General features: G+C 34.6%; 3 protein-coding genes across 3 annotated transcripts; 2 read left to right on the top strand and 1 right to left on the bottom strand.

Moving 5' to 3' along the window:
- The first annotated feature begins 822 nt into the window (after nt 1-822).
- On the top strand, nt 823-4,862 carry LOC126736408 (uncharacterized). The gene is made up of 4 exons (XM_050440739.1): nt 823-988; nt 2,296-2,743; nt 3,881-4,427; nt 4,486-4,862. The coding sequence occupies exons 2-4, from the start codon at nt 2,323-2,325 to the stop codon at nt 4,775-4,777; spliced, it is 1,260 nt and encodes a 419-aa protein (XP_050296696.1). The 5' UTR covers nt 823-988; nt 2,296-2,322; the 3' UTR covers nt 4,778-4,862.
- A 389-nt stretch (nt 4,863-5,251) lies between these two features.
- LOC126736409 (uncharacterized) lies at nt 5,252-11,353 on the top strand. Its single transcript, XM_050440741.1, has 3 exons — nt 5,252-5,737; nt 8,701-9,247; nt 10,954-11,353. Exons 1-3 carry the CDS (start codon nt 5,326-5,328, stop codon nt 11,243-11,245), a joined length of 1,251 nt encoding a protein of 416 aa, XP_050296698.1. The 5' UTR covers nt 5,252-5,325; the 3' UTR covers nt 11,246-11,353.
- LOC126736407 (leucine-rich repeat protein SHOC-2-like) lies at nt 11,264-13,132 on the bottom strand. The gene is made up of 2 exons (XM_050440738.1): nt 12,888-13,132; nt 11,264-12,828 (listed from the first exon to the last, which is right to left on the bottom strand). The coding sequence occupies exons 1-2, from the start codon at nt 12,889-12,891 to the stop codon at nt 11,381-11,383; spliced, it is 1,452 nt and encodes a 483-aa protein (XP_050296695.1). The 5' UTR covers nt 12,892-13,132; the 3' UTR covers nt 11,264-11,380.
- Between the last annotated feature and the right edge of the window lie 1,525 nt (nt 13,133-14,657).

Genomic DNA, 14,657 nt, shown 5'->3' with positions numbered 1-14,657 from the left:
GACAATTTGCCGGGCAATGACAGTTTAGGGACGGATTGGAGAAGTGTAACTTTAGCATTAACGGCACAATCTTTTCATATGACAACGGCAGAAAAACCACTTTTTCGCTCATCCGAGTCTCACAATCTCGTTTTATTTTTAAAGCGTTTTGATAGGTTTGTTAGGAATATAGGGGCGTCACCTACTGCTCAAACTTTTCATATTGTAAAGGATTGCTTAAAGGGTTCCGCATCAGAATGGATGGACATGACCGAGGGTTGTTGGACCACTATAGATCATTTTAAACGAGATTTTCTTGCATTTTTTTGGTCCGAAGAACGACAGTATTTTGAGCGTATACGATTTTGGGTAACATGAGATATTCCCCTGAAAAAAATTTGGTTGAATTCTTCAAAATTCTTGAAAAACGATGGCTGAATTCTTCTTAAGACAAGTGCGGTCTTATCGCCTATTATCTCCTTCACTTCCTGAGTTACAATGAGCGTTAGGAAAGATCCTAGGTGGCCTTGACTAAGTCTGATGAGCATGCTCAGTAGGCTTCGGATGGTCAGTTGGATTCTGGCTGCCGTATTGGGCGGATGGAGAAGTGAATGCTCTTGTGTTTAAATTTAACGTTTGTCAGTAGTTAGAGTCCTCTCCTTATAGATCTATTTTGCCATTTTTCATACAGTCATTTATTTAAATATGACCTAAATGAGTAAATTAAAAGGGGAAAGTATTGTGTTCAGTAACAAAATCTGAAAGCGAAGGTCAAAACGCCACTGAGAGATCAAATTTGCGTTCCTCTTCCGCATATAATTATTATTTATTTGCTCGGCGCTCTTTCATCGACAATTTACGGGTTAATCATTGTTTATTAACGGAAATTCCCGAAGTCGCGCGAAACTATTATACCATTCATTTTTTTCAACATAGAAAACGCGATTTCGGCTTATTATTGTGATTCACGGTGTTGTGGCGGATTGTTTGCTTTAGAAATTCAGCCAGTGTAAGTTTAACTATAGAATTAAATATTTTTAGGCACGTGTTTTATTTATAAAGCACAATATAAGAACGATCAATAATAATAAATGCTCTATAAAAGTCTTGTGGCCAGCATATCGAACCGTAGCACTGCTAAGTGATGGCAAACATTGATGCCAAATAGCAAATACCTTATGCTAAAAAATTAGATTATTTTTAACTCAACTTTTTGTCATATGATAGGTCGATATGACTTCTATAAACCTTGGTTTCTTCATTTGTGACATTTAATGGGTTTCATGAAAAGAGACTGATCATATAGCCCTTCTTAAATGTAACTGACTCTGAATGGATCTACTCTGCACATAGTTAGTTTTCTATCGTAATTTATTTTGGTACCTTAACAGTTACTGTTAATATACTAACAAAAAACAATTATTATTAATGGTTTGTAAACAATAACACTATCAACTGTAAACAAATGGGTCGAGCCAATTAGAAGGAGGAACACTTTAGACCAACAACGCGGCTGTGTTTTTGATTCCAGTTTTCATTTCATCTCTTTTGAGTACACACGTTTAGCATTCGTCTTTACCTCTAGTCTCCTCGGTTTTATGTTATTTACTCAACCCCACAAAAAACTGTAGACTATTATAGTCTATACTCTTCTTGCTCAATCTGTTTCTTACCTTGACATCTACGATTGACGAGAACGTCATTAGATTAAGGCGGGAAATTAAAATATTTAAAAATAAATCATTTGGTAATAAAAGGTTCTTTCGATGTTTAGCAGAGGGTATATATTTTGTTAGAGTAGCCCCAGGAATAATGACATTAAAAAAAATAGAATTTATCTTGAAGTATCATCGATAAAATGTATAATGTTTCAATACAAGTGGCAATTAAGCAGATAATACCTATATTATCACTGTCACATATGAATTGATAAATATGTACAAATTCTTGATTTTTTAATATAGATATGCCTTGCATCAAGTATAGACAAACCTTTGATGTAGCACTAATAATTTTGCGTCAAAATGGCGGCCGGACACCATCTTACACCCTCTCTCCTTTCCTAATTTGATCTAGATGTCGCTGATAAAGCTTCTAAGAGCCACATAGTTTAAAAAATAATCGCATACATACCTAAGATATGCTCTACCTACTGGCCTTGATTCTTAATTATCATCTGATTAGTGAACAATAAAATAGATTATTTAGAAAAAATGCTGAGATGTTATATGAATTCCTATCAATTCCATTAAACTGATAACATTATAATCATGCACTGAAGTAATTTATTAAGTAGTTCCTTTAAAATTATTGTAGCGGAACGGCACGTTGTACAATACCATCATGCCCCCCGTCGATTATTCCATAAAAAACATCGAAGAAGTAGTTCGACCCCATTTGGATGGTACCATAAGAAATGCGGACCACGCCCGTCTTACGGCTCCCGGGGAGAACTACCTCAGTTTAGTACTTCGAGTGGACTTTGAAGTGGACCAAAAGGGTCTCAGAAAGAAGGTGAGCACCGTAGCCAAACGAATCCCTATGGGAGATCAGCAGCATATGATAGATATGCACTGTCAAACGATGCATAACGAAATCAAATGGTATAAAGAAATAGTCCCGTTGTTGGTGTCTTTTGGGGAAGAATACGGGGTGAAAGTGGATATTTTCCCGAAATGTCTTGGGGCCAGGTACAGCTTGGATCCGACGAAGAAGCGAGCGGATTCCGAGTCGGTTTTGGTGTTGGAGAATTTACATCCTGAAGGTAAACGAGATTATTTTTAACTTAATTTTATAACCCTAATCTTTAAGCCAGAGATGTGTTTGAAACCTTAGAGAGTCTCTTATATTTTAGTGCAAAAATTATGAAAATATATACGGTGGTTCCCATGTTATGAACGAAAATGTTCGTTAATGAATAAAATTCTTGTTGTTGCAACTTAAATTTTAAAGAGCCCAAATTTGGTCGCTCTTGAACCTTGGTTGACGAACTCGTCTCTAACTCAATAATTTTTTGAGGTACAAGAAACGTTTTGGTATGAAATTATTGATAATTAAATGACCGTTTATTAAGTAAAAGTCTTTAAAGGCGATTCTAATTATTTGATGAAAATATTCTCATGGAAAGCGAGAGATTTTTATACGCTCTATGCCTCCTTGAGTAAAATATAGATACAAAAACTTTATATTTTCTTATCACATATAATTTTTTAAAAAACCATTTTTTTTGAGGCAATAATTTTTTGCAAAAAAATAGTTTTTCAGTAACACTACGCGTAGCCCCCCACCCACCCCACACAACTTACCAGTAAAAAATTGTTTTCAAAAATCATTGTTTCCAGAATAATATGCATGAATAACAGCTGATTTAGTTGTTAATATTTAATGTAACAACACAGTTTGTTTATATAAATTTGATATAATTATATATAAGTATATTAATAAATATTTAATGCCAAAACAGTGCTATTAGATTGGATATTATAAACGAAAAACGGTGATTTTTCAAAAGAATTTCTTACGGGCAAATGTTTGGGGTGGGTGGGGGGTGCAAGGGTTGTATTGATGAAAAACAATATTTTTGCAGAAAATATATATTTAATTTAATAACACTGTTTATTTATTAAATTTATCAAAAAATCAAGGATTTGGTAATAACTTATTGGGAAATGAATGCCCTTTCTTCGGATAAAATTCTTTTTTAGGGTGATTTCAGTTATTTATTGAAAATATTTTCGAGGAAAGCGAGAATTTACTCAGAAAATTATCAACAAAAAAAGCCTCAATCAAAATTGCCCTAAATACTGAAATCCTTAAACTAGCATCACGTTTTTACTCTCAAATACATCCTCAAGAACCTCTCATCGCCTTAAGTTATAATTAATTGAGTCTCTATTTCCAGGTTACGGTAACGCAGACCGTTACATAGGTTTCGACCTGACCGCGACCAAAGCGATCCTGAAAAAACTCGCCCTCTTTCACGTTCTTCCGATCGCCGTAAAAACAAACAAACCCGAATCCTTCGAAACGTTAAAACGTTACTTGGATGAAGCGAAACCGCGACCGCCCCCCAAAGACGGCGATAAACCGCCCCACGGACCGCCCGGCATGAAACCGGGCGAAAAAAAACCGGAGGAAATGCTACTGGAGGCGGTAAAGAATCTGCCGGAATGCGGCCCCTATATTTTAAAAATCGAGGATGTACTGAAACGGTGCAAAATGGGCCCCATGGAGGAGTTTCATTTGGCGGAGGAGCCCTGGAACACGATGGTGCATGGGGACGTCTGGGTTAATAATATTATGGTTAAGGAGGATCGCAAGGGGGTGCACGTCAAACTGGTCGATTTCCAAATGATGAGATATGGTTCGTTCGGGCACGATTTGGTGTTTTTTTTGTTGAGCAGCGTTAGGAACGATGTACTCAAGGAACATATTGACGAGTTGCTTAAGTAAGTCTTTTTAGATTAAATTATATTAGAGACCCAATAAATTGATTGTTTCTTCCAGGTTTTATCATGAAGAATTCAACTCTTTACTAAGGCAATTCAGAACCAATCTGGAACTCCCTTACGAACTGTTCCTGGATATGGTGAAAGAAACGGCATATTCAAACGAAGTGGGGCACAGTTTAACCTTCTGCACCGTAATTTTTGGGGAAAAGGGCACCGGGGTAGACGTGGCCGTCGAAGGGCACGACTTTTTCGCCCTTATGAGGAACACCCTTAGCAATATGAACTCGTATCATAAAGAGAAGCTTGTACATATAGCAGCGGAGTCCGTGAGGAAAGGGTGGATATAGGGCAGAAATGAGTTTAATTAAATTTTAACAACTAATAAAGATAAACTTGTTACTGTCCATCCCAAATAAATATATAAAGAAGCAATTTTAGAAAACTTTTTTTTTTCTACCTAAAACACTTAATTAGTTTCAGAAAGTTCTACTAATATTTGACTGTTCAGAATACGCCCTGGAATATTTGTTTGGATTTTTACCGGATTTGTCTTGGTTAGAGCACATTTTAGGACGGTACTCAACATATTTTCATAAATATTATAGGAAAAGTCTTGTGGATAGATCTAAAAGTAAAAACATCATTTTAGGTGAAGAATTTGGAATGTTTTAGTCAATATATCATATACTGAACAATCAATACCGGCATACCTATACCTTATATATGCCCTTGAATTAAAATTATTATCAGATTAATCAACGAAAAAATAGATTAATGAGATAAAATTCTATATATATATATGCCTATACAAATTATATATAAAACTGATAACAGAAGTCACATATCAGATGGTTTCCTGAAATTATTGTAGTGACACATTATATACAGCACCGTCATGTCCGCCATCGATTATTCCATAAAAAACGTCGAGGAAATAGTTCAGCCCCATTTGGATGGTGCCATAAAGAATGTGGACTATGCCCGTCTCACGGCCCCCGGGGAGAACTTCGCCAGTTTAATCCTTCGAGTGGACTTTGAATTAGACCAAAATGGCCTCAAAAAGAAGGTGAGCACTGTAGCCAAAACAATTCCTAAAGGAGACCAGGGTATGATGCACTGTCAGGCCATGCACAACGAAATTAAATGGTATAAAGAAATAGTCCCGTTGTTGGTGTCTTTTGGGGAAGAATATGGAGTGAAAGTGGATATTTTCCCGAAATGTCTTGGGGCCAGGTACAGCTTGGATCCGACGAAAGAGCGCGCGGATTCCGAATCGGTTTTGGTGTTGGAGAATTTACATCCTGAAGGTAAATCGGAAAAGTTGTACTAGCTACTTTAATTCTTAAGCCAGAGGTATGTTTTTACCCCTCTACTATAATATAAAAATTTTATATTAAGTCTCCTATAAGTAATAATCAATTTTCCATGTATCGGCTATCAATATAAACATTCCCACTTCCAATAAAAAATAAGAAAGACACGTAAATTTTATTTGTCAGTGTATTGTGTTAGTCAAATGTTATTCAATGTCACCATTGGAATTATAAATAAGAATGAGGGTCAAGTGACATCGTTTTAAAGAGCGTTCAATTCTCTTTTCAGTGGTAACCAACTTTGTTGCTGTTTGCTTAAAGGTTTCCGAGTAATCACGTTTCAAAGTTGCAAAAATATTTACAAAACATCATAAGCATTAACGTTTCTGTTTTTCTCAAACTCAACGTTCCAAACTTTATTTGGGGATGTGCAAAGGAACTTCGAAAAATGTTTTTTCACCAAAAATTGATTTTTGTCGAAATGAAACTAAGTATACCAGCGTCTTATTTGGGTCACCTAGATTACGAAAACACCGGGTTATAACGGGATCCGAGCAGAACTAAGGGAATGAGAGCACTTTGAAAATCCTGAAAAAGTCGTTTTCGACGTCCGTTTTTGAGGCCAAAAATGGGCATCAAAAATGCCATATCTCGGCTATCGTAAAAGCTACGACCTTGCGGATGGTCTCGTTGGATTCAGAATGACGAAACTAAGACAAAACCGTTGGAATTTTTCCGATAGCTCCCATAGAAGCCGAGATATCGACCTTCAAAGTTTGGAATTTTTCATTTTTCGGGTATACCCCCCCGTATCGAATTTTTTCACCAAAAATTGATTTTTTTCGAAATCAAACTAAGTATACCAGCGTCTTATTTGGGTCACCTAGATTACGAAAACACCGGGTTATAACGGGATCCGAGCAGAACTAAGGGAATGAGAGCACTTTGAAAATCCTGAAAAAGTCGTTTTCGACGTCCGTTTTTGAGGCCAAAAATGGGCATCTAAAATGCCATATCTCGGCTATCGTAAAAGCTACGACCTTGCCATTAAAAAGTAATCTCATAAAAGTTTAATGATACTTCTAGTATGTAGTTAACTTGAGTTTATTCGATACCAGTCTTCTATATCACTAATATTCCACTAAAAGCCTTACTATTTTATCAACAATATACGTTATTCTTTTAACCAAACAGGAATAGTGCTTAATGTTAATTAGCTTTTGCTTGTTGGGCTGATCAGTGATAATTTTTATTAAGTTCATAAAGTGTGAGAATGATTTATTCTCTTCAAAAAAAATCTTCAATGAAAAATATCAAAATAAGTCGATTTATGTTGAATTAGGTGGTATAGCTTGGGAGTATTTGCTGCACACGAGACAGTAAGAAGGCATTGAAATTGCATAAACTCCATCATCAACATACATAGAATAAACATAGAAATGTGAAATCATGATTCGTCAAATCAACGACATCCCTAATATTCTACCGAATTTATTTCAGCGATAAATATATAAATTCTATATGAAAAATTTTTTCGAGAAGGACATAAGTACACAATATTTCCAAAAAGTTTATGTTTCAACTGTTATTCTTATGCCCTTTATTTATTGAAGACAAGTTATCTGTACCTTAATAAGAAACTAACTATTGATGCTCTTATCACCTATGATCAAGAAACTCAAATTGAGTCAGAGGTTATTTCAGTTTTATAGTAGATTTTATTAATATCCCAGGAGCAGAATGGTGTTCTACCTCATTATTTTTTTCCAGTCCAACAGATGGAGCGAGACATTCCCGATTGATTGGTTAAAGAAACTAATTGAATGGCCTCCAAGATCACCTGATTTAATACTTTCAGGTTTCTTTCCTTGGAAACCATTATTTATGAAATACAATATTAGGATGTTGTTGATCTTAAAAGGCGAATTATAGCAGAATGTCGGTCAATTCACGGTGAAATTTTCCGAAATGTTAAGGAGAAGTTCGAAAACGGACTTTATGGGTTATTTACGAGAAAATGGATAATGTTTTCTGCAACTTATAAAATAATGCGTATCGTAAGTAAATTCCATATGTATTATTGTAGAAATTACTTTTTCCCAAATAAAAAAATATTTTTGTCGAAGTAAAATAGTCAATAAATATTTATTTTATTTATTCTATCAAGCAAATTAATTAGAATATTTATATACATAACGTAGAATAATATTTCTAAAAATTCAAAAATTTTTAAAATCTAAACAGTAGAATCGAAGTTAGTGCCGATTATTCATATTTAGTAAATTAGATCTTCGAAGATACGGCGTAATGCTAGTTTTTCTATTTAGGTCATAGATAAGTCTGGTATCTGTATTGATGACGATTATTAGGGCATGGAGTGGTAAAAACTATTGCAATGGTTGCAATGGCTTAGTAATAAAGATTGACATAAAGTGTTTACGAGTACAAAGTTTTTGTAACCGTAAATAAGTTTTAGATTCAAATAAGCGAATCAAAATTTTAACTGGATATGATCTTATATCTTAGTATAGTATGCATGACTAAGCCTAGACTCTTACAAAAGTCAGAGGGAGATAAAACGATATTATTTAGCAAAATGTTTAAATTTTTCTTGCAAAGAGACTTGGCTATCGTTGCCAAAATACAAAACAAATCTTTACAAAAAAAAAGAGATGTATTACTGCGTAGTGTCGGCGTAAAAGTGAGACTTACAATTTTTAAATTGACAATTACTACAATAAACTAACAATTTTTACGCTATACTAAGGAGACGTAATGTGTTATTTTTATGTAAATACTAACCTAGAAATTAAAAATATTTTTATGACCTTTAAAAATCGAATATTTCGGAACCTTTAGACAAAAAGCAATAAATTAGGATACCAATAGAAAAAGAATTGAATGCTCTTTAGAATAGAAGTCTATGGGACTGCTACACCCTGCATATACATTTTCAGGTTACGGTAATGCGGACCGTTACGTAGGTTTGGACCTGGCCGCCACGAAAACGGTCCTGAAGAAACTCGCCCTGTTCCACGTTCTCCCGATCGCCCTAAAAACCAACAAACCCGAATCCTTCGAAACGTTAAAACGTTTTTTCGAAGAATCGAACCCTCCTCCATCATCTCCCAAAAATGACGACGATCAACCTGCGCGGAAACGGCCCCCGATAAGACCGGAGGGAATCCTGCTGGAGGCGATAAAAAAACTGCCCGAATGCGCCCCCTACATTTTACAAATCGAGGACGTGATGAACCGCTGCCACATGGGCCCCATTCAGCACATCCATTTGGAGGAGGAGCCCTGGAATACGGCGGTACATGGGGATTTTTGGATTAATAATGTTATGGTTAAGGACGATGATGAGAGTGAACAGGGGGTACAAGTGAAACTGGTCGATTTCCAAATGATGAAATATGGATCGTTCGGACACGATTTGGTGTTTTTTTTGTTGATCAGCGTTAGGAATGATGTGCTCAAAGAACATATTGACGAGTTGCTTAAGTAAGTCACAATAAGATTTATTTTTTAAATTTATGGAAAGTTTTGTTCTCGGCCTGAATTTCAAATTTAAAAACATATCTAAAATACAGGGTGTCTGCGAAACTGGAGGTACTACAGATCAACATATGTGAATTGACCCACACGTACGTTAGTCAAAAACTTGATAGTTTGCGAGATCAACGTTAGAACTTTATTTTCTATTGTTCCTTATTGCTTAGAAGTATTGCAAAACTGCTGTATTGCTTTGGATAATATCTGAGTATAGTATTGGCTTTAACAATAACCAATGAGGATGGCAACAAAATTAATAAAAGAAAATTCTAACGACAAAAATTGTTTACAGTGAGCACCATATTGCCTGTTACACTCACAAATTAATCCTTGCTGCACTCTTCAAAGCTTTAAATCTGGTGATCTAACCGGCCACAATACAGGTTTAGATGTTCTCTAATTTATAAACTATAATAAGGTGTAGTGCCGTCATGCATAAACCACATTCTTATGCGTCTTTATAATGAAAGATCTTCCAGCAAGATGAAGGATTGTTCTTCAAAAAACTGTAAATATCCTTGGTCTATAGTCTAGGTGTTACCTCATGAATAATCTCGAATTATTCCTGCCCTATAAAGTAATTTAAAATTAAACTTTTTACAAGATTTTCCAAACTTTCGTAAACACCCTGTATATTAAGTATATACTGCAATCATCTTCCAGAAAAATATTTATAAACTAATAATTTGTCTGTATAGCCATACTTGAAAGGTTTCCATGATTATATTTTTTTTGTTGCATATGTTAATCTTTTTAAGGTAAATTCTTCTTGGAGGTTGTTAAATATTAACCACATTTTGCACACTCTTGCAATGGCCCTGCAGCATTGATATAACGTCAGAACATCCCAAACAGTACTAATTTATGCAATGCACATCCAAACGTTTCCTTTTTTTTCCTAAATATGAATGTCCAGCGGACATCCGTTTAATTTCTGATATCCATACAAATATCACAAACTTTAGACTAATAAAAAAAGATTATCTACTGAACAGGGAATCAACAAGGAACAAGGAATATATAAAATAGAAAACAACCTGCCAAACAGCTTAGAAACTACAGAGACTGAATATATACACCTCTATTATAGGTACAAATATCAGTTCTATCCATTCATTTTTATGAATTGATGTTAAAAAGGTTACCTTCCAATTATCAGGAAATTTTCCTGATGTCAAGCAAAGATAATGCAGAAGCTTGCTCGCTCTCTTAAAATTAGGCTTAAAAAAAAATAGCTCCGTGCGGAGCATTTACATCTGTGGTATTACTCTTTTGACCCTGATGGTAATCATATCTATTTTTTTTTAAGCCTAATTTTAAGAGAGCGAGCAAGCTTCTGCATTATCTTTGCTTGACATCAGGCAAATTTTCTGATAATTGGAAGGTAACCTTTTTAACATCAATTCATAAAAATGAATGGATAGAACTGATATTTGTACCTATAATAGAGGTGTATATATTCAGTCTCTGTAGTTTCTAAGCTGTTTGGCAGGTTGTTTTCTATTTTATATATTCCTTGTTCAGTAGATAGTTAGTTCAGTTAGTTTAATAGTTAGTTCAGTAGATAGAATAGCTCCGTGCGGAGCATTTACATCTGTGGTAATACATGCCAATTTAATTATAGACACTGTGGTTATTCTTTTTTTTTCTTCCAGGTTTTACCATGCAGAATTCAATTCCTTACTGACGCAATTCAAAACCAACCTGAAACTCCCTTACGAATTGTTCCTGAACATGGTAAAACAAACGGCATATTTAAACGAAGTAGGGCACAGTTTATTTTTCTGTACCATAATTTTTGGGGAAAAGGGCACCGGGGTTGACGTGGCCGTCGAAGAGCACAACCTTTTCGACCTTATGAGAAACATGCTTAGCAATATAAGCTCAAGTCATAGAGAAAAAATTGTACATGTGATGGAAGAGTCTATGAGGCAAGGATGGATATAGGGTAGAAATAAGTCAATAAAAAATAAAAAACATTTTTATTATTATGTCTTAACAAGTAAAGATAAACTTATTACTGTCCATCCCAAATAAATAAGCAATTTTAGAAAATGTTTTTTTTTTAACCTAAAACATTACTTAATCAGCATCTTCAAACATCCAATCCTCATCACTTACATATGAATTATTAGATATTAATTTAAATTTATTATGTACAAATTGGTGTGTTGTTACTTCTACCTCATATTCATAATCGGACTGAGTTATATCCGGATGTTCCCTAACTAATAATTCTCCACACTCCTTATCCCAATCCTCTTCAATATCACAAATAGGTATCAGATCAGAAGTGGGATTTTCATCAAAATCACTATCACTTGAACAGCTATAATCATCATATTCTAAACTTGACTCCTTGAATTTGGGGAAAGAGCTTCGATTTTTGTGACCATACATGGATCGGTATTGGTCCCTTGAAGTGCAATAATCCTTAGAGTCATTTAAATTTATATAGTTATAATCAAAGTCTTTATATTTAATTTTTTTAAATGTGGAAATATTTTGTATGGTCTCAAGTTTGTTATCATACAAGTCAAGCACCTCCAAATTTTCAGGCAAATCAGGCACCTCATCCAAAACATTATGAGCTAATAAGAGCACTTTCAAGTTAAATAAATGGCAAATTTCTTTAGGTATTATACACATGTCGTTATTAGAGACATCCAAGCATTCTAAATTAACTAAATACTCGATCCCCTCGGGGAACCATGATATCACATTATGAGAAACATTCAATTCTTTCAATGTGACTATCCAGAAAACTCCTTCAGGAAACATTGATATATCTAAGTTGCAAAGGGTTAAGCTCTGTAAATTAGTCCAGCGGGGATGTTTGAACAATTCATTTAACTCCTTAAATCTATTAATGCATTTCCTATCCAATTTTAATGATTTATTGCTAATGTCAAGTATTTGTAGATTTTTCAAACACTTCAACCATGCAATGTCCGAATCAACTAAACAAGTATCACGCATTTCCAACTTTCTTAACCTCATCAAACTGAAATTGCAAAAATGTTTTAGGAAATTATAATGCTCTGCACGATTATTGCTATAGTTCAGTTCCTCTAACTGCATACACCTAAAAGTCAAAAACCAGCTGGGAATGTTTTCAAAGCAGTTATTGTTTATTAACAATTTTTTTATTGTTGATATACAGTCAGGTTCCAAGTTGAATTCTGTGATTAAATTATGGGATAAATCCAAGATCTCCAGTTTCTCCAGGCCGTTTCCATAAAGGCATAACGGGGGCGCCGTAAGCTTATTATGAGACACATTCAACACCTTTAGGAAAAGGAATTTCAATTCTTTAGGCAGTTCGGTTAAATCACAATAAGACAAGTCCAGGATGGTGATTTTGTTTAAACCCTGCTTAATACTGTCGGCTTTTTCATCTGATATTATGTTAAAAAAACTTGCTAATTGATAAGTTTTTTCAGACGGATTCGTATCTTCTTGTTTTTTGATTATAAGTTCGCCCTTATAGTTGCTTAAGGTAATATGGTGTTTTGGTGTGTAGTCAAAGCCTGAAAAAAAATAGTATTTAATGATATATAGAGTTTATGTTTTATATAGAACTATTTACTCATTGTTGATCCGATTAGTTATAATTGATATATTATGTACATTGTTTAAAAGTAAAATTTGGTAAGTATATAAATAAAGAGGTTATGTTTTATGTTGACACTTTTTTATGTCACACAGAGTAGTGACAACTGACAGGAGACATTAAGGTCTTCTTCCTTTTCTTTTAGCGATATTTTAATCCTTTTTGAAAATTGCATTGAGGTCTTTTTTAATCTTTGACAGCAAAATATTCTAAAAAAATGTTTAATAAATTCGACGTAAGGGCAAGGATAAAAGGTTATTTCGTTGTTCTTCTTCTTCCTTCTTCAAATTGAGTGTCTAGAGTGACATTAAGTCTTCCTCTTCTTCTTCTTTCAATATCGAGCAAACAGTATGAGAGCATTATGTTCGCTTTATTACAAATAATATATTTGCTTCACGTCTGCGATAAGTTGTTTCTGTTTAATAACGTGAAGTTAATTTTAGAACGTGTCACATTTTGACAGATGCAAACTAATGTAAATTTAAAACAAATTGAGGGTGAACATCCTTCTTTAATGGCGTAGAGTTAACAATCATAGCAGTGTCTAATACGTACAAGTCGTTCATATAAGTGCAGAAACTTTAATACGTAATAACTAAGTAGCTATACTAATTACAGTAGTAACAGCATTTATTATATTGTATATATTCTTTATCCTTATTTTTTGCTTTACATCAACCATAGCCCATCTTTGTCTAGTGACGTGAAGTTAGTTAAGAATGAAAGTGGTCTTGGATACATAGCAACAGTGACAACTTATATAGTTAAGTTTTTTAAACAGTCTAAGCCGATATTTTTTTCCTTTACGTCAGCATCATTGTTTCGACCTGAGGTAACAAGCATAGGAAAACGTGTTGCTACGTAAATAAAACCTAATAATATTGTAACGATATTGTAAAGGAGGGCGCCCACTGAATCGGATCGGTACGTTCGGTGCGTAATGGCGCGTCCACATTATGCCGATCGGCCTGTGCCGCTCAGCACGTTCGGTTCGGCATAATCAAGTCGGCATTGCGTCGGCAATTCGACATCCGATCGGTGCCGGCTGCCGAATCATCATTAGTGCACTGCGTTTGGAACGTAGTAGTGACGAAGACGTTGTTTTAGCTGCTGCTGCAGCAATCATAATTGGAGTAGTCGCTAGTGAACGTCGTTGCTTTCGCTCTCGGAGATTTTGGATTCGCCCCAGTATCCTCAATGGTAGAAAGAAGTATAGAGCTAGTGAATTTATGAAAGATTTACTACTTGATGAGGTAGATGAGTTAAATTTTGAGTACAGAAACGACGTGGGGTTCAGCAACTTTTTCAGAATGAAAATTTCTGATTTTGAGGTTTTATTGAATATGATTGGACCAAAAATCTTTAAAAAAAACTACATCCTTCAGGGAAGCTATTCCTGCAAGTGAACGCCTTGCAGCCACACTGTGTTTCATTGCGACTGGAGATTCGTACCATTCATTGATGTACACTATGAAGATATCCAAGCAAGCTATTTCTCGTTTCGTGCCAGAAGTTTGTGACGCCCTTATCGAAACTCTTTAAAATTACGTCAAGGTAAGAAAAATAAAAAAATAGAATAAAAAACTGTATTATTAAACAAACACTGTCCGGCATCAGACCTTTAAATCTAAAAACAATGTAGTTAGAGATTTCTTCTTTTAAAATTGTCTTAAGAAACCATACGTGTTAGTAGAAAAAGAGTACTGAAAAATAGTTTTACAAATTCAAAAAAAAAAGTAAATAATT

This window comes from Anthonomus grandis, chromosome 5 (assembly GCF_022605725.1).
Source record: "Anthonomus grandis grandis chromosome 5, icAntGran1.3, whole genome shotgun sequence".
Taxonomy (NCBI): Eukaryota; Metazoa; Arthropoda; class Insecta; order Coleoptera; family Curculionidae; genus Anthonomus; species Anthonomus grandis.
This window is presented reverse-complemented; position numbering and strand designations above follow the sequence as displayed.